Raw genomic sequence first — 19,723 nt, 5'->3', positions numbered from 1 at the left:
CAGACTTCAAACATAAATATATGAAACTGTCATTTCTTGTGAAGCATCAACAATAAGTGTGACACAATTATGAAGTGGAACACACTTTATTGGATATTTTACATTTTTTGAACAGATAAAAAACAAAAAAGTGGGTGTGCAAAATTCAGCCCCTTTACTTTCAGTGCAGGAAACTCTTTCCAGAAGTTCAGTGAGGATCTCAATGATTCATTGTTGATCTAAATGACTAAGGATGATAAATGGAATCCACCTGTGTTTTAATCAAGTCTCTGTATGAATGCACCCGCAACTGTGATAGTCTTAGAGGTCTGTCTAAAGCGCAGAGAGCATCATGAATAACGAGAAACACACCAGGCAGGGGGCAGCACGGAGGGGCAGTGGTTAGCGCGTGTGCGGCACAATTCTAAGGTCTTGGGAACCTCCTGTGTGGGTTCAAGTCCAGCTACCAGACTTCCTGTGCAGAGTTTGTATGTTCTCCCTGTGCTTGCCTGGGTTTCCTCCGGGCACTCCGGTTTCCTCCCACATTCCGAAGACATGCATTTCAGGTGGATTGGCCGGTCCAAAATTGTCCCTATGTGTGAATGAGCGAGTTGTCTGTCCCTGTGTGCCCTGCGATTGGCTGGCAACCAGTTCAGGGTGTCCCCTGCCCACTGCCCGATGAGTGCTGGGATGGGCTCCAGCACCCCCGCGACCCTACTAAGCAGTGCAGCTAATGAGATGAGATAAGATGAGACACCAGGCAGGTCCGAGATACTGTTGTGGAGAAGTTTAAAGCTGGATTTTGAAGAAGGTGCTCTGGTCAGATGAGACCAAAATCGAACTTTTTGGCAAGACGTTATGTTTGTCGTAAAAGCAGCACAGCTCATTACCCTAAACACACCATCCACACTGTTAAGCATGGTGGTGGCAGCGTCATGGTTTGGGGCTGATTTTCTTCAGCAGGGACAGGGAAGATGGTTATAATTGATGGGAAGATGGATGGAGCCAAATACAGGACCATTCTGGAAGAAAACCTGATGGAGTCCGCAAAAGACCTGAGATTGGGACGGGGATTTGTCTTCTGACAAGACAATGATCCAAAACATAAAGCAAAAGCTACAATGGAATGGTTCACCAACGGTTTTTGAATGGCCAAGTCAAAGGTCCGGGCCTCAATCCAATTGAGAATCTGTGGAATGAACTAAAAACTGCTGTTCACAAACGCTTTCCATCCAACCTCACTGAGCTCAAGCTGTTTTGCAAGGAGGAATGGGCCAAAATATCAGTTCCTCCATGTGCAAAACTGATGGAGACATACCCCAAGTGACTTGCCGCTGTCATCGAAGCAAAAGGTGGCGCTACAAAGTATTAACTCGATGGGGCTGAATCATTTTGCACACTTTTTCGTTTTTTTTTTTGTTAAAAAAGTTGAAAATATCCAATAAAGTGTGTTCCACTTCATGATTGTGTCCCATTTATTCTTGATGCTTCACAAGAAATGACAGTTTTATATCTTTATGTTTGAAGTTTGAAAGTGGCAAAAGATCACAAAGTTCAAGGGGGGCAAATAGTTTCGCAAGACACTGTATAAACAACTCAACTAAATGCTTACATTCAGGGGTGGTACCATTAAAGAGTAATCCCATTTTTTCATTCATGAATACATTTGCATGCAAATATTTATCTCTGAATTGAGGCAAAATACTGTATTAAGTCCCTGTTTTAAGCACTAAATTTGGTATATAGTTTTGTAGTATTATTGTCACTTGTGGGTTCTGACTCAGTCCTGTTTTCCTGTTGGTATTTCCAGTCCGGTATTGTTCCTGTTTATTTTTGTCCTGTTTCGGTTTCCAGTTTTGTCCTGTTTATTATTCTCTCCAGGTTTCGTTCCCGTCTAGTTTGTCCGGTTTATTTTTGATATAATTTTCAATATCAAACTTGTCTGTCCCGTCCTGTCCGGTATCGACCCCATCTGTCCGATATCTACTCGGGCAATTAGTATCGATCTTGTCGGCCTCTGGCTTCCTATCATTCCACACCAGACTGCTGCCTAACGTGCATGACTCCCCGTTACCCGTAAAATAAAAGGCTTTTGTGAAAAACGCCACGCGTTTGGGTCCTGCTTCGGTTCCAGTTCAGAAAATCGAGAATGACTGTCCGGTATTGTTCCCGTTTATTTTGTACTGTTTAATATCGGTTTCCAGTTTCGTTCCCGTCTAGTTTGTCCTGTTTATTTTCGATATCCTGTTTCATTATCAATCCTGTCTGTCCCGTCCTGTCTGGTATCCACCCCATCTGTCCGATATCTACTCGGGCAATTAGTATCGATCTTGTCGGCCTCTGGCTTCCTATCATTCCACACCAGACTGCTGTCTAACGTGCATGACTCCCCGTTACCCGTAAAATAAAAGGCTTTTGTGAAAAACGCCATGCGTTTGGGTCCTGCTCCGGTTCCAGTTCAGAAAATCGAGAATGACTGTCCGGTATTGTTCCCGTTTATTTTGTACTGTTTAATATCGGTTTCCAGTTTCGTTCCCGTCTAGTTTGTCCTGTTTATTTTCGATATCCTGTTTCATTATCAATCCTGTCTGTCCCGTCCTGTCTGGTATCCACCCCATCTGTCCGATATCTACTCGGGCAATTAGTATCGATCTTGTCGGCCTCTGGCTTCCTATCATTCCCCACCAGACCGCTGCCTAACATGCATGACTCCCCATTTCCCGTAAAATAAAAGACTTGTTTGAAAAACGTCACGCGTTTGGGTCCTGATCTTGTTCCGGGTTATGACACTTGAGGGTTAGGGTTTAGGGTTAGGGTTAGGGTTAGGGAGATATGTAAATTACATTTTCAGTTGCAGGAAGTTCTTCCTATTAAAAATTACCCCTGGGAAACGATACTTTATTTTTTTTTGCATGGCCGATAATAATTGTCAATAATTAATACACAATCCTTGCATAAATACACACTTCAGAGTGCCCACTTTAGGTGTAGCATGGCGCCCAATTGGCCCCGCCCATGTGGCGCCAGCTGCGGCTCATTGACAGATTGGCTCTCCGTCTTTTGAAGCTCAGTGCTCTCATTCTTTCTTTGTCAGTCCGTCAAGGAACCTCTGCCCCGCAAGACGTGGGTTTTGACTCGGTCCTGTTTTCTGTTGGTATTCCCTGTCCGGTATTGTTCTCGTTTATTTTGGTCCTGTTTGATATCGGTTTCCAGTTTCGTTCCGGTCTATTTCTGTCCTGTTTATTATTCTCTCCAGTTTTCGTTCCCGTCTAGTTTGTCCTGTTTATTTTCGATATCCTTTTCAATATCAAACTTGTCTGTCTGTCCTGTCCGGTATCGACCCCATCTGTCCGACATCTACTCGGACAATTGGTATCGATCTCGTCGGCCTCTGGCTTCCTATGATTTCACGCCAGACTGCTGTCTAACTTAACTTCCCATTTCCCGTAAAATAAAAGGCTTGTGTGAGAACGTCACGCGTTTGGGTCCTGATCCAGTTCTGGTAAACGACAATTACTCTAGTTTCATTTTTGTAGTTCTACTGTAGTAGTATATTTTTTTTTCTTAGTATTATTGTAGTTTTATTTTTGTAGTATTATTGTCGTTGTATTGTCTAGGTATTTCTGCCATAATATTTCTGTAGTAGTATTTTGGTATTATACTATTATTGTGCTCCCTGAAGCTAGTGGGGATAATGGATAGTGTTACTGCAGTTGTGTTTGAAGAATTTCTGTAGAAGTATTTTTTTGTAGTATTATCTTTAGCATTTTTGCAATATTTATGTAGATGGATTTCTGTAGTATTTATGTTGTAATATTTCTGCAGTAGTTTTATGTTAATACTGTAGTAATCATGTTGTAGTATTTTTATCGTGTTACTTCTTTATTAATAAAAGCAAAATGATGGATGAGGTCCCTGTTTTCAAGTACTAAATTTGGTATATAGTTTGTAGTATTACTCGAGTTTCATTTGTGTAGTGTGATTGCAGGAGTATATCTGTTGTATTTTTTGTAGTATTATTGTAGTTGTATTGTCGTGGTATTTCTGCCATTATATTTCTGTAGTAGTATTTTTGTATTATACTATTAATGTCCCCCCTGAACCTAGTGAGGATAATGGACAGTGTTACTGCATTGTGTTTATAGTATTTCTCTAGAAGTATATTTGAAGTATTTCCATGGTCGTATATCTGTAGCATTTTCATAGTAGTATTTTTTGTAGTGTTTCTCTAGCATTTTTGTAATATTTATTGTCGAAGTTTTTTTTGTAGATTTTCTGTTGTAATATTTCTGCAGTATTATTTTTGTATTAGGTAAATACTGTAGTTTTTGTTTTGTAGTATTTCTATCGTATATCTTTTTTGTGAATGAAAGCAAAATAATATATGAGGTCCCTGTTTTCAAGCAAGAAATTTCATATAAGGTTAGCACCAAATATATATATATATATATATATATGTATTTTTATATTTTAGATATGCGTATTTTAATATTTTTGTCATGATTACAGATTAAGATCAGCTGTGCACGCTCTTTTGCCCGCTAATTTTGGCGCCAACCACCGGTTCTGATTGGCTCCCTGTCACTATTTGAACCCAGTCCCGTCAATCCCCTGTTGTCAGTCCGTCTGCGAACCTCAGTGAACACTAGGCAAGCCTTTTTCGACCCTGACTCCCACCTGTCCCGTTGTTGCTCCCGTCTGTCTCCAGCTACGACCTGTTTTGATCCTGACCACGTCTGCTCTCCCGTCCTGGCTTACCACCCGTTTCCGAACCCGACCACGTTATTGCTCTCCTGTCCCGCCTATCGACCTGTTTTTCCGTCCCTGACCCCGCCATTGCTCGCTACGGACAATCCACTTCCGTGTTTGGATCACAATCCAAGTACAAGAGCGACTTGCTTCCCCCGTCGCTGCCCTTCCTCTTTCTTTCAATAAAATTGTGAGAAAACATTACGCGATTGGGTCTACCCTGTGTGTTGGTCGCGACAATTTTCAAAATATTTTCATTTCCTACTTTATTTTAATATACAGTGCAACTCACAAGCACTGTTAATCTTAACATTTCATAATCAGTTAAGAATAAATAATCCCTACTAAATTCAAGCCTGTCGTGTCCAGCATGGTCGCCGTGGCGACCGGCTGGCCCCGCCCCCTGGGCACCGGCTGTAGTAAATCAGCTAATTTGCGTGTGTGCTACTTAAGGGTGGGTTGTGGGTACTGTGGGTGCTGGTTCATTTACATTTTCTGTTCTGTTTTGCTCTGTCCTGATTGTTTGAGTCGGAGGAAACCTGTGTTTGAACGTTTTGAGTAAAAGCTTATTTTGTTAGTATTCCTAGTCTAAGTTCCTGTTTGCCTGTAAGCCTGTTTTTGTTTTGTTTTGCCCCTGAGAGTTGGACAACTTTTATTTTGCTAAATAAAAGTACTGAGCGTCAACGCAAATGAGTTCTCCCTTCCTGCCTCCTGCCTCCGTTCTGGTCCGGTCCCTTGACAAAGTCAGTCATAGTTTGGGGTGTTTAAATGATCAAAGGCAGTCACATTTTAATCTATAACAACATAGTACATAGATTTATACCTTTAGTAAACAATTATGAAAGCCAAAACACATTTACATGTATACTGAATACAAAATGGCAAGTCGGAAAGCTCATAACACACTGAAATGATTACTAACAACTTGCAAACTCTTTATTGTGGATGATAAAGAGTCTGCATGGTTGGTGAGATGATAATATGCCTGTACTACATACATGTGAGAATAGTTATACCGTATTTTCCGCACTATAAGGCGCACCTAAAAGCCTTTATTTTTTTCAAAAGCTGACCATGCGCCTTATAATACAGTGCGCCTTATATATGGATCAATATTAGGTCACAAAGTCTTCTAACTAACTTGCAGCCGCCGACTAGATTTTCCCCCGAACGCCAAGTAGTCCGCGGTGTATGCTGGGATTTATTTACCGGCGTTTCATTGGCTAACCAATGTGTCAATCATCATTTGAATCAGTCACTATTGGCTAAAGTTATTCGGAGTTCAAGGGGCGGATCCTTTTTATCATTTACAGGCTGGCATTGGCTTGAACGGCAAAACAAAGCCTGCAATTGGCCGAAAAAGATGTGTCAATCATCAGTTGAATCGATCACTATTGGCTAAAGTTATTCGGAGTTCAAGGGGCGGATCCTTTTTATCATTTACAGGCTGGCATAGGCTTGAACGGCAAAACAAAGCCTGCAATTGGCCGAAAAAGATGAGTGTGTATAGCACGTGGTTGACGGCATACAGAAAGCATTTTTTACTATACTGTATTTGTAAATATTTTATTCTCCTGGATTTACTACACTCACGGATATAAGAGGACATTGGCTGCACATTATTGAGAACGCAACGCCTTCGGTGAGCTACTCCGGCTATATATTATCCCTGTATCTTGTTTCAGACTGAACTCGACGTTTCTGTGATAAGCGGTGCAGATAATGGATGGAATGGAGTGTCTATTTTTAAATTCAACTCAATTCCAAGTGTTTATTGTCATATGCACAGTAAAGTTGCGAGCGAAAAAGAAAATAGAAACTAAGGAATGGTTGGCATTTCTTGAATCCCAAGACTTTAACCTTCCGAATGATGGAACGATGCATTTGAGTGACATCGTACAGACACTGTTTCCGCTTTTCTGTCCCAGCCCCGGCTACCGACCAGTTTTTCCCTCCCTGACACTGCCATCGCTCGCTAGGGAAGATCCACTTCCGTGTTCGGATCACAGTCCGTGTCCGAGAGCGACTTGCTTGCGTTTTTGCTCCCGTCTGTCTCCGGCTACGGCCTGTTTTGCTCCCGACCACGTCTGCTCTCCTGGCCCGGCTTACGACCACTTTTGTCCCTGACTACGTCTACTCTTCCATTCTGGCTCACGACTCGTTTCCGACCTAGACCATGCCTTGCCCTCCCAGTCCCGGCTACCGACCAGTTTTTCCGTCCCTGACACCGCCATCGCTCGCTACGGAAGATCCACTTCGTTTGTTCGGATCACAATCTGAGTACGAGAGCGACTTGCTTCCCGCGTCCAGCAAACATCGGATTCCTCTTTCTTTCAATAAAAACTTGTGGTAACCGTTATGCAATTGGGTCCTGTTTCCGTTCTGATCCCGACAGTCGATTTATTTTAATCTAATATTAAATGAGATGTTATGTTTTGTGGATTAAATGGATTTTGGTGTTTATGATCTCATTGAATAGTTCTTTAAAACATAGGGAAGACGTTGCTATTTACTCAGTACTTGAGTAGTTTTAGTACTAGGTACTTACTTTACTAAAATAATCATACTTCTACTTGAGTGAACTGGATACTCTACACACCCCTGCTCATTTATTATTTTCTAACACACAGACACAGGCATTTGGATGTTTTTGTGTACCTTTCTCTCAGGTGGGTCGAGCGGTCTCCAGTTGTTAGCTCTGAGCTGGTGAAGTTCGTCAAACTTGAGGCTGATGTTCTCAATGGACAACTGGAGCATGTCCCAAAAACCAGCCAGGTCGGAGGCGACAGGACGAGGGTGGACATGGGGGTTCTGGGAAACAGTGGAGAAAATTTGAGCACCAAGCTCTTAACGAAGACATTTTCTCAAAAGGTTGTGAGGGACACACAACCGTGAATTTGTTAGCTGCTAGCGGGAATTTGGCTAAAAGGTCTGCATTTTTATTGCGCTTCTCAAGTCACTGAAGACCTCCTGAAGTGCTTTACAATGTGCTTCACATTTACCCATCGATACACACACACACCTATAGCAAGGCTTTTCGGAGCAGGACGTATATCGGCCCCGCCCCAAAACATACACAAAGGAGCAGAGCGAATCGAAATGAGAGGGGACACGTTGTTTATTTCATCCAAACAATCAGTCGTGTTCCAAAGTTTAGCGATGACGTGTTGTTTTTCTCTAGCCGGGCGCTCGATTGGAGTTGCCCTGACCCAGCCACATTCTTATCAGTTAAGCAAAGAGTTGGAGTCGCCCTGACCCAGCCAAAGTCCTGTCAGTCCTGTTTCTACTTTTATCCCACAATATATCCTCCCCTCGGGAGTTTATCTCCCACACGTCCAATCAGGTAAACAAAAACAACCGGAAAAATAAAATCTCAGAAAAATACAGAGTAAAGGTAAAGTATACTAAATCATAGCTGTACTTCTAAAACACGGACATTATATGAATTGTATTCTTAGCTGCTAGCGCATCAGCCTGCTGTAATTGATTCATTCTAACTTTATTGTTTATTGACTTGAACAAACCATCAACCCATGCTCCTGCCTACCTATCTGGGATTCAGTGTCTTGCCCATGGACACTTTAACTCAGAGGAGCCGGGAATCGAATCTGTGACCTTTCAGTCCCAGGACGAGTGCTTTACCAGAGCTATTGAGATATGATAAAAGAGCTAATGTTCACATGCTAAGACTACAGGGCTTACTTACTACCGTTACTAGCCGTTTTAATTTGTAAATTTGTACTTTTCGTGTTTGTTCCCGGAAGTCCATTGGCTAGGGCTAAGATTCTTACTGAATGTACAGATAAAAATAAAATGTTGTATTAAGTTGGAGTATTGAAGTACTAATAATATACTAAATAATTATAGTTATGTATAGTATTATACAGTAGTGCAAAGAGTGCAAGAGGAGCAGCTAACCAGATGTGCAAAATGGGCAGTCAGTTATTTTACTTTGGTGATTGTGTGAGTATTAGTTCACTCCTCTCATTTTCCTGTCACTACACACTTTACTGTTCATTAAAAATGTAAAATGTGCAAAAAATGTACTTAAAGGGGAAGAGTGAATTGCACAATTCAGCAGCTACAAGTTATTCATTTTTCATTAAATCAGATTCACGTTACTTAAACTGCAATGAACTTAAATGCCTTTTGTTGTTGTTTTATGAGAATTTAATAAATTGCAGAGCAAATGAGTCCAGCACAAAACTGACTTCCATTTGGAACGGATGGAACAACTGCGTCCCCTTTTGGACAGTTCCCGAACGTACCAATTTACCATGTACCATACTGAAGTCTGATAACGAAGTTTTGAATGTAATTAAAACATTAATGAAATAATGTTCTCAACGTATGTAATTATGTCGATTGGAGGAACATTCTCCAGTACAGAACATTACACAAATGTCTCACTTCTTTGGCTTTCTGTCAAGTTTAACAACTTTGAACACCGTCATCCGATCCTTGTGGTACCAGATATCTGAGACCCCGCCCATAGAGGCATGATCGGCAGTGGCTCAGGAGGTAGAGCGCTCGTCTTGGGATCAAGAGATCGCAGTTCGAATCCCGGCTCGTCCGTGTTACATGTCGAAGTGTCCTTGGGTAAGACACTGAACCCCTAATACCCCCAATAAGCAGGTTAGCGCTTTACATGGCTGCACAGCCGCTATTGGGTAATGTGAAGCACAATGTAAAGCGCTTTGGGAAGTCTTGACTTGAAAAGCGCTATATGAATGCAGATCATTTCATTTCATTTCATCTGGTCAAGCGTCCCTGGTCTTTATAAAAAGAGGAACTAATCGATAGTTCGCCCTCTTTTCTACTGGCCAGCATATGATGCGGCCATGCAGGTTGCACTGCCACCTTGAGTTTAACATGTTAGCCACACGTTGCGACCAACCGGAGCACGACACCCACTCTCTTCGCAACAACAAGCAAGAAGACGGTTTTAAATTTAACACCATGTTTGCTGGTTCTTGGGAATGAGCGTTTTTTTCTGTACAAGGGTATTTCCCCAAATCGACAAGTATTATCGTGGGAAACTTTGTTTTGTGCTAGTAAGTTTCAGCAGTCAAACTCCCATAATTTCCAGCACGCCCCATTGTTTCATTGATTCTCTGTGTTAATAAATTGTGTGTGTGCTATATCAATCGGCCTGGTTCATTGATTCCATTTTCTTGGGATTGGTAATTCATTTCAGAACTCAAAGAACTCCACTAATTACATAATTTAATTTTATCAGTGTAGGAAGAAAAACAGATTTATGGTGGAGCATCAGCAACACCTAGAGGCAAATTCGTTGACTGATTGCAATAATTTATTTAAATGCTAAACATTTTCTAGAAAAATTAAACACTTAAAATTAGTATCTAGTCATATGCTGTCTGCTGTTTATCATTTTATACTGTGCCTTTATGCAAGTTAGAGCAAAATAAGTATGATTTATGTATTTATTTCAGGTTTTTTTATTTTGGTGTTATAATTTCGGTTACGGCTCCAAATTTAGTGCCTGTGCATTCTTAATTTCCACGGTAGCGCAAACATTTTCAGAATAAACTTACCAAGTTTTCCTCACACAGTTCCCGAAACTGCTGAAACTTTTTGGACATCAACAGCTGAGCACTTCCAATGGCACTTCTCATCTTCCCCAGAACTTAAATGACAAAAGGACAAATACAAACCATCAAATGGTGACGCAACAGGCAGAAGAAATACGGCAATATGTCCCCTGTTGTCAGTCGGTCTGCGAACCTCAGTGAATACTAGGCAAGCCTTTTTCGACCCTGACTCCCACCTGTCCTGTGTTTTGCTCCCGTCTGTGTCCGGTTACGACCTGTTTTGCTCCTGACCACGTCTGTTCTTCCGTCCTGGCTTACGACCTCTTTTTGTTCCCGACTACGTCTACACTCCGGTTCTGGCTTACAACTTGCTTACGACCCCGACCACGCCTTGCTCTCCCTGTCCCGGCTACCGACCCTGACACCGCCATCGCTCGCTACGGAAGATCCACTTCTGCGTTCGGAGTTTTTTATTTTCAAATTATTGGACTGAATGTCACAGTTGCCATGGCGCCCAATTGGCACCGCCAGCTGAACACCAGCTGAAACTCGTTGAGAGATTGCTCCCTGTCACTACTTAAACGCTGTCCTGTGAGTCGCCTTTTGTCGGAGCGTCTGCGAAACTCTGCTTCGACACGTCTATCCCTGAGAATCTCCGTTTTTGCTCCTGTTCTGTTCTCGTCCCGATCTGTTTGATTCTACTCCCCGCGACCAATGATCTCCGGATCGAATGTGCGCTCCTTCCTCTTCTCCCCAATAAACTGTGAGTAACGTTACGCGAGTGGGTTCAGCTGCCTTTCCTGGTCCTCACTGAAGAGTTAACATTTTTCATTTAAATTTAATTGCTTTGCATTTTCAGGGATTTTGTGTTTTTGTCTGACTTTAAATCCGTTAAATCAGTGTGTAAAAAGCAAAAAATTTATTTGTTTTTGCATTTTTTTGTAGATCTGTGAATATTTTGATATTTATTTCAAGTTTTTTTTAACGATCCCCGCAAAACATATGAAATTACTAATTACTAACTATTTTGGTACATAACGTTTTTGTCATGATTACCGATGAGATGCACCTGTGCCCGCTCCTTTGGCGCCAACTGCCTCGGACTCTGATTGGCTCTCAGTCCCTATTCAAACCCACTCCTATCCGTCCCCTTTTGTCAGTCCATCTGCAAACCTCAGTTTAATCTAGGCAAGCCTTTTTCAACCCTGACTCCCACCTGCTTTTTGCTCCCATCTGTTCCCCGACTTCGACCCGTTTTTGATCCTGACCACGTCTACTCTCCCGTCCCGGCTTTCAACTCGTTTCCGACCCCGACCATGTTTTCGCTCTCCCGTCCTGGCTACTGACCCGTTTTTCCGTTCCCCACACCGCCATCGCTCGCCAAGGAAGTCCACTTCCGCGTTCAGAGCGATAAAACTGTAGAGAAACGTAACACAAGTGGGTCCTGTGTCCGTTCTGGTCTTGACAGTTTTACTACTATTGATAATATATAATCCATGCTACACGGATCCCTTAATCACATGAGTCGTTGGGGTATCAATGAGGACGCAACTCTGGACAGCCTTCTCTACTATTGACGATCCCTGACTTGTTTTTTGGGTTATGGCAAAGTTGGAACCAGTCTATTCTTTAATGTTGTCTGCCCAGTTCTTAAAAGAAAAAAAAAACCTAAGGAACTGTTCGGGAGCCAAAACAGACATTTTTTTTCCTTAGTGAGCCGAGCCAGAAGAGTCATTCTAAGTAGAGCTGTCCTCGTGGATGCAACCTGTAAAGGACGGTGTTGCTTCTCATGACAACGCCATAATGACAAGGCACTAGAGTACAACTGTTTGCGTCATTTTCAGGGTTGGGTAGGGTTACTTTAACTGGATTACTTTCAATGACTTTTGGATTACTCCAATACCAAATACGCTAATAAAAGACAAAGGAAACTAAATATGAATCAAATGACAAAATTTTGTGCAGGCTTGGGGAGTAACGGAACACATGGAACGGCAAAAATTATGTTTGGATTTATTTTCATTTAGTTTCTGTCGCATTTTATGTTAGTTTTGCCGGAGATCGAAGAGATCAAAGCCAGGAGAGAAAGCTTACCATGTGTTGTGAGTCATCATTTTCTTCATATTTAGTTTCTTTTGTCTTTTATTAGCATATTTGGTATTGGAGTAATCCAAAAGTCATTGAAAGTAATCCAGTTAAAGTAACCCTACCCAACCCTGGTCATTTTTATGCACTTTAAAAAAAAAATCCTCATTTATTGCATGGTTTATAGTCAGACAAGAAATAAACAGGAAACACAGCAATGGCAACAATTTCAAGCATTTTCAAGCACTTTACCCACAATTTAAGCAAAACACATTCAAATCACTGCGATTGGCTGGCAACCAGTTCAGGGTGTCCCTAGCCCACTGCCTGAATACAGCTGAGATGGGCTCCAGCACACCCGCGACCCTACTGAGCATAAGCGGTGCAGACAATGGACATTCAAATCCATGCATTTTCATGGATTTCAAGCACCCGTACGAACCCTGGAAATAATCCTAAATGTATTTGATCGGAAACACAGACTGGGAAGAACATGTCCCTCTCAGGGACCTACCGTCTTCTGGAAGGTCATTGCGTTGCTGGTCCATCTCCATCTGTCGACACCAGCCCTCCATGCGGTCCGTCTCGGCCTGCAGCAGCTTTAAGAACCAGCGGCCATCTCGCTGACACACTGTCCTCTGCACAGCCTGCCGGATAGAAGGACAGGACATTTGCCAGAAGGAATGTTGGGAAATGTCCTACTCCGCCAAAAAATGATGTTTACTGTGGCATATTCTCCAACTTATTGATGTCATTAACTTGTTGCTTCTTGTAACCAGCATAGTGCTTGCTCATACCCAAGGTTGGGTAGGGTTACTTTAACTGTATTACTTTCAATGACTTTTGGAGTACTCCAATACCAAATATGCTAATAAAAGACAAAAGATACTAAATATGAATAAAATGATGACTCACAACACGTGGTAAGCTTTCTCTCCTGGCTTTGATCTCTTTGATCTCCGGTAAAACTAACACAAAAAGCAACCAGGGTTGGGTAGGGTTACTTTAACTTGATTACTTTCAATGACTTTTGGATTACTCTAAATACCAAATATGCTAATAAAAGACAAAATAAACTAAATATGAATCCAATGATGACTCACAACACGTGGTAAGCTTTCTCTCCTGGCTTTGATCTCTTTGATTTTCGGCAAAACTAACAAAATGCGACCAGGGTTGGGTAGGGTTACTTTAACTTGATTACTTTCAATGACTTTTGGATTACTCCAATACCAAATATGCTAATAAAAGACAAAATAAACTAAATATGAATACAATGATGACTCACAACACATGGTAAGCTTTCTCTCCTGGCTTTGATCTCTTTGATTTCTGGTAAAACTAACACAAAATGCGACCAGGGTTGGGTAGGGTTACTTTAACGTGATTACTTTCAATGACTTTTGGATTACTCCAATACCAAATATGCTAATAAAAGACAAAAGAAACTAAATATGAATACAATGATGACTCACAACACGTGGTAAGCTTTCTCTCCTGGCTTTGATCTCTTTGATCTCCGGTAAAACTAACACAAAATGCAACCAGGGTTGGGTAGGGTTACTTTAACTTGATTACTTTCAATGACTTTTGGATGACTCCAATACCAAATATGCTAATAAAAGACAAAAGAAACTAAATATGAATAAAATGATGACTCACAACACGTGGTAAGCTTTCTCCCCTGGCTTTGATCTCTTTGATCTCCGGCAAAACGAACATAAAACGCGACAGAAACAAAATGAAAATAAATCCAGACAGCTTGCCAACATCATTTTTGCCGTTACGTGTATTCCGTTACTCCCCAAGGCTGCACAAAATGTAGTCATTTTATTCATATTTAGTTTATTTTGTCTTTTATTAGCATATTTGGTATTGGAGTAATCCAAAAGTCATTGAAAGTAATCCAGTTAAAGTAACCCTACCCAACCCTGCTCATACCTCAGATTTATGGTTCTGGACTGTCATTTTAATGACAAATTTATGCTGGAACAAGTCTTTTATTTTGTTTTTTTCATTTTGGACAGGATTTATTATCTACTCATTATTTTTTAGGGATTGGCAATTACCAATATCAGTTATTATAAAAGAGGAAGGCCGCGATTGACATGGATGGATGGTGTTATGAGTGCACTGCAGGAAAGAGGTCTAAATATAATGGAAGCTAGAGCTGTTGTTGGTGATACGAATGAGTGGAGAGGTGTTGTAAAAGGATAGTAGGATGTTTGAACGCGTTCTAAGGAATGGGCAGGGCACCTGTATGATGCGGCAGGGGTAAACCAGCGAAAGCTGTCGGGCCCTGCTGTTGAACAGAAGAGTGTGTCGTATCACCCTGACAGATATGTATTGGGGTTTTGATCCTCTTAGCAAAATGCTGTTCTAGTAGATAGCTAGAGATAGAGATAAGTAGAGATAGGTAGAGATAGAGATAGAGATAGGTAGAGATGGGTAGAAGGAGATAGATATAGGTAGAGAGAGATAGAGAGGGATAGATATAGGTAGAGATAGAGAGAGATAGATATAGGTAGAGAGTTGGAGATATATATATATATATATATATATATATATATATATATATATATATATATATATATATATATATATATATATATATATATATATATAGGTAGAGAGTTGGAGAGAGATAGAGATATATATATATAGGTAGAGAGTTAGAGAGAGATAGACAGACATACATATAGGCAGAGAGAGATAGAGAGGGATAGATATAGGCAGCAAGAGATAGAGAGAGATAGAGAGAGGTAGAGTGAGATAAGTATAGGTAGAGAAAGATAGAGAGAGATAGATATAGGTGGAGAGAGATAGAGAGATATAGAGAGAGGTAGATATAGGTAGAGAGAAAAAGAGAGAGTTAGAGGGAGATAGATATATGTAGAGATAGATAGATAGAGAGATAGCGAGAGATGGATTGAGAGATATAGAGAGATAGATAGAGAGAGAGATATACAGAGAGATACATAGAGAGAGAGAGAGCAAGAGAGAGAGATAGATAGAGATAGGTAGAGATGGGTAGAAGGAGATAGATATAGGTAGAGAGAGATAGAGAAGGATAGATATAGGTAGAGATAGAGAGATAGATATAGGTAGAGAGAGTTGGAGAGAGATAGAGAGAGGTATATATAGGTAGAGAGAGTTAGAGAGAGATAGACAGAGATACATATAGGCAGAGAGAGATAGAGAGGGATAGATATAGGCAGCAAGAGATAGAGAGAGATAGAGAGAGGTAGAGAGAGATAGATATAGGTAGAGAAAGATAGAGAGAGTTAGAGAGAGATAGATATAGGTGGAGAGAGATAGAGAGATATAGAGAGAGGTAGATATAGGTAGAGAGAGATAGAGAGAGTTAGAGGGAGATGGATATATGTAGAGAGAGATAGATAGAGAGATAGCGAGAGATGGATTGAGAGATATAGAGAGATAGATAGAGAGAGATATATACAGAGAGATACAAAGAGAGAGAGAAAGCAAGAGAGAGAGATAGATAGAGATAGGTAGAGATGGGTAGAAGGAGATAGATATAGGTAGAGAGAGATAGAGAAGGATAGATATAGGTAGAGATAGAGAGATAGATATAGGTAGAGAGAGTTGGAGAGAGATAGACAGAGATACATATAGGTAGAGAGAGATAGAAAGGGATAGATATAGGCAGCAAGAGATAGAGAGAGATAGAGAGAGGTAGAGAAAGATAGATATAGGTAGAGAAAGATAGAGAGAGTTAGAGAGAGAGATATATAGGTGGAGAGAGATAGAGAGAGATATAGAGAGAGGTAGAGAGAGGTAAAGATAGATAGATACAGATAGATATAGGTAGAGAGAGAGAGATAGAGTTAGAGGGAGATAGATTGAGAGATATAGAGAGATAGATAGAGAAAGAGATATACAGCAAGATAGATAGAGAGAGAGCAAGAGAGAGAGATGGATAGAGATAGAGATAGATGGATAGATAGATAGATACTTTATTCATCCCCGGAGTGAAATTCACATTTGGATGGACCATAAGTATACAAATTGTGCACCGGTTACACACAAATAACCCCGGTATCTCTTACCATAGTTATAATTTCATGGACCTTATAGTTTGGTGCGCCTTATTTGTGAAAAACTGTATGATTAAAGACTTTTTGGAGGTACACGTTACAATCCAGTGCACTTTATGGTATGGAGAACACAGTCATTTTCGACTTACGTCAAAGATGGCCGAACTGGTGAAACTGAGGTCAGGTGGCTCATCACTGACACTATCTATCCAAGGGTCCGGAGGAGGGAGAATGGAAGGGTCGAATCCCACATCCTCATATTCGTCAGAGGCACAGGCGTGGTAGTGGTTCCCTGAGCCCTGGATGCTGACAGTAGAGGTGGCAGCATCGCGGGAGTATTGACGAGAAAGGACACCCGAGGACAAAACTTCCAGATCCGTGTCCGAAGAGTCCAAGGGAGTGTCGAGCAGGCCCGGCATGTCCAAATCTGCCTGGTCGAGGCACAGAAATTCCAACGTTATTCAATGTATTTTACTACAGGGTGATAATAGTATTGGGGCGGCAGTAGCTCAGGAGGTAGAGCGCTCGTCTTGGAATCAAGGGATCCCAGTTCGAATCCCGGCTCGTCCGTGTTACATGTCGAAGTGTCCTTGGGTAAGACACTGAACCCCTAATACCCCCAATAAGCAGGTTAGCGCCTTACATGGCTGCAAGGCCGCTATTGGGAAATGTGGAGCACATTGTAAAGCGCTTTGGGAAGTCATTGACTTGAAAAGCGCTATAGAAATTTTGTTGTCACAATATGTTAACCCATTTTGTAACAATGACAATAAAGGTATATTCTATTCTATTCTATAAATGCAGTTCATATTATTTCATTTTACTACAGCACAGGTGTCAAACAGGTGGCCCGCAGGCCAGATCAGGCCCGCTGAGGGATTGAATCCGGCCCGCGAGACAACACTCAGAGAAGCGCAAGAGAAAAACGAGCTGCAGGTTGAAATATGTCAACTTGATGTTGCCAAAGCCAGGTGCCTCGAACAAAGACACTGTACTTGTATTATGTTTTTTTTTCTCTCTCTCTCTTTTCCACCCCTTTGTTCCCACTCTCTGTCTCTGTCTCTTTCACTCTCTGTGTCTCTCTTTTTCTCTTCCTTTGTTGCTCTTTGTCTCTTTCTCTCTCTGTGTCTTTTTAACTTCTTTTGCTCTAACTTCCTTCTTTCCTTTTCTCTCTTTTCTCTTTCTCTCTCCATACCCTTGGCGCTTTCTTTTCTCTTTTCTCTCCTTCCGTCTTTCTATTTCTCTTCGGATTTCTTTCTTCCTCTCCCTTTCTTTTCCCCCCTCTCTCACGACTTTTTATCTTTTGTTTCTCACGCTCTCTCCCTCTCCCTATTTTTATTTTTTTTGTCCCGCCCTCTCTCCTTTTCCCTCCCTCTTTCTCTTATTTCTTTAACTCTCTTTTTTTTTTCTTTTTAATCTACTAGTCCGGCCCCCGACAGAATGTTTGTTCTATTGTGTGGCCCCCGAGTTAAAATGAGTATGACACCCCTGTACTACAGGATGCAAATAGTACCTCATATATTATAGACCAACGATGTCAAATTCTGTTTGGCTCCGGGGCCGGATCCAGACTTCCTGTAAATTAATTGTGCAGGAGTCTGGGGCAATAGTTACAAAAGTACCCTACACCAGTGTTCCTTCTAACTGCGCACTGCTGGCACTTTCTCAGCGCACAAGAAAATCTAGCCAGCGCACAAAAATCAGGGCTCAAAATTACTAATTAAGAAGCGACTCATGTCAAAGTTACAGTGCATGAAGGTAAAAATTCCCCTGATGTTGTGTCCTAAATGCCGTATTTTGAAGTCGAGTCAAAGGAGAACGAAGTTGAGTAAAGTTAGTTTGTCGGGGAACCGGCTTCTTCGGCTCGGCTCACTAAAAGGAACCGGCTCTTTCGGGTGCTAAACGGCTTCTCGGGTTGTTTTTGCTTCTTTCATCCCAACATGACCAAATATTATGTAAAATTATCCACAAAATGACTTAAAGGAAGGGGGGAATACAACAAAAAAGAAAAAAAGAAAAAGTAGTGAAAAGCTGAGAAAAGAAAAAAAGGAAGAGAAAAAAGAAGGAACAATTTAGAAAAAAAGCCAGAAAAGAAAGAAATGTAGGAAAAAAGAATAAAGACAAAACAAAAAGAAAAAAAAACAGCTCGGAAAAAATAAACACAATGAGATTCTTTTTAAAGGAATTAAAAAAAAAGTAGAAAAAAAACACGGAAAAAAGAAGAAAAAGTTTGTGTTGCCTTCAGATAATTTCCCATTAGAATAGAATAGAATAGAATATACCTTTATTGTCATTGTTACATAATGGGTTAACATATTGTGACAACGAAATTGGGCATGACACTCTAGTTTTACACATTCACAGTGAGGTATGAGCCAAGAAGATAAAGGAACAGAGAAGATAAGATTATATCAATATCATATCATTACTTAAAGTAAAAAGATTTACTGGAGTGACACGTGAAGCCGCAGCGTATAGACGCGCCACCATCTTGAAAAAAAAAAAAATCATATCAAGTGAATCTTGTTGCCAACATTGTACTTCCACTAAAAAATGTGATTAAGTACAGTTTTGTATCTTACAACCGACTCAATAAGCCCCCAAAAATGTTAATATTATGCGACAAAATATATCAGGAAAAAAAAGAAATGGAAATCTTGTGAAAGAATTGTTGTAAAAACAAATGACGTTTGCACAAAATTTGCAATAATACATGAGTCAATTCATTCAAAAGAGAAAAATAATTCTGCATTGCCGGAAACTCAGCAAAATGTAACTTGATGTCAAGTTTTGGACATGTTTGATAATGACTTAGTTGCCACACTAGGGATTATGGTTGCTCACTGTTGTTTCAAGCGCTGCTCACCGACTTTGTATGAACGCTCAGACCCGTAAGGAAAATGACAGGGAACATTGCCCCACAGCCCCTTTTTATCCTCCCAAAACGTGCAATTAGAACCATACACAGGATAGGATATCGTTATCCTACTAATATTTTATTCCTGCAGTCCAAATTATGAAAATTGGATGATTGAGTAAAATATTTCACTGCACAACTGCTATTTAAGGTCAACAAAAACATAGTGCCAGAAAACCTCCAAAAATTATTCACTCGGAAAGAGGGAAGTTATAACTAGTAAATTCAAAATCCCAATGGTGAGAACCACCAGGAAAAGTATGTGTGCGTCTGTGTGTGGAGTCAAACTTTAGAACAATTTACAAGACGAGATCAAACAATGTCAAAATATTCACGTGATCAGTATAGATAAAAAAAACAAAATTTCCCTTGCAAAAATT

General features: G+C 40.8%; 1 protein-coding gene across 1 annotated transcript in view; it reads right to left on the bottom strand.

The window, feature by feature from the left end:
- dlgap1a (discs, large (Drosophila) homolog-associated protein 1a) overlaps positions 1-19,723 on the bottom strand; it is a 142,294-nt gene that overhangs the window by 3,597 nt on the left and 118,974 nt on the right. The window contains exons 11-14 of the mRNA XM_088350175.1: positions 16,576-16,857; positions 12,883-13,015; positions 10,287-10,378; positions 7,387-7,539 (exon numbers count right to left, since the gene is read on the bottom strand). Coding sequence (XP_088206301.1) covers positions 7,387-7,539; positions 10,287-10,378; positions 12,883-13,015; positions 16,576-16,857 — 660 coding nt within the window. The remainder of the gene's footprint in view (positions 1-7,386; positions 7,540-10,286; positions 10,379-12,882; positions 13,016-16,575; positions 16,858-19,723) is intronic.

The sequence above is a fragment of the Urocampus carinirostris genome, chromosome 1 (assembly GCF_059441175.1).
Source record: "Urocampus carinirostris isolate Australia breed hairy pipefish chromosome 1, RoL_Ucar_1.0, whole genome shotgun sequence".
Taxonomy (NCBI): Eukaryota; Metazoa; Chordata; class Actinopteri; order Syngnathiformes; family Syngnathidae; genus Urocampus; species Urocampus carinirostris.
Note: the sequence above shows the minus strand (reverse complement) of the source record. Positions and strands in the feature narration are given on the sequence as shown.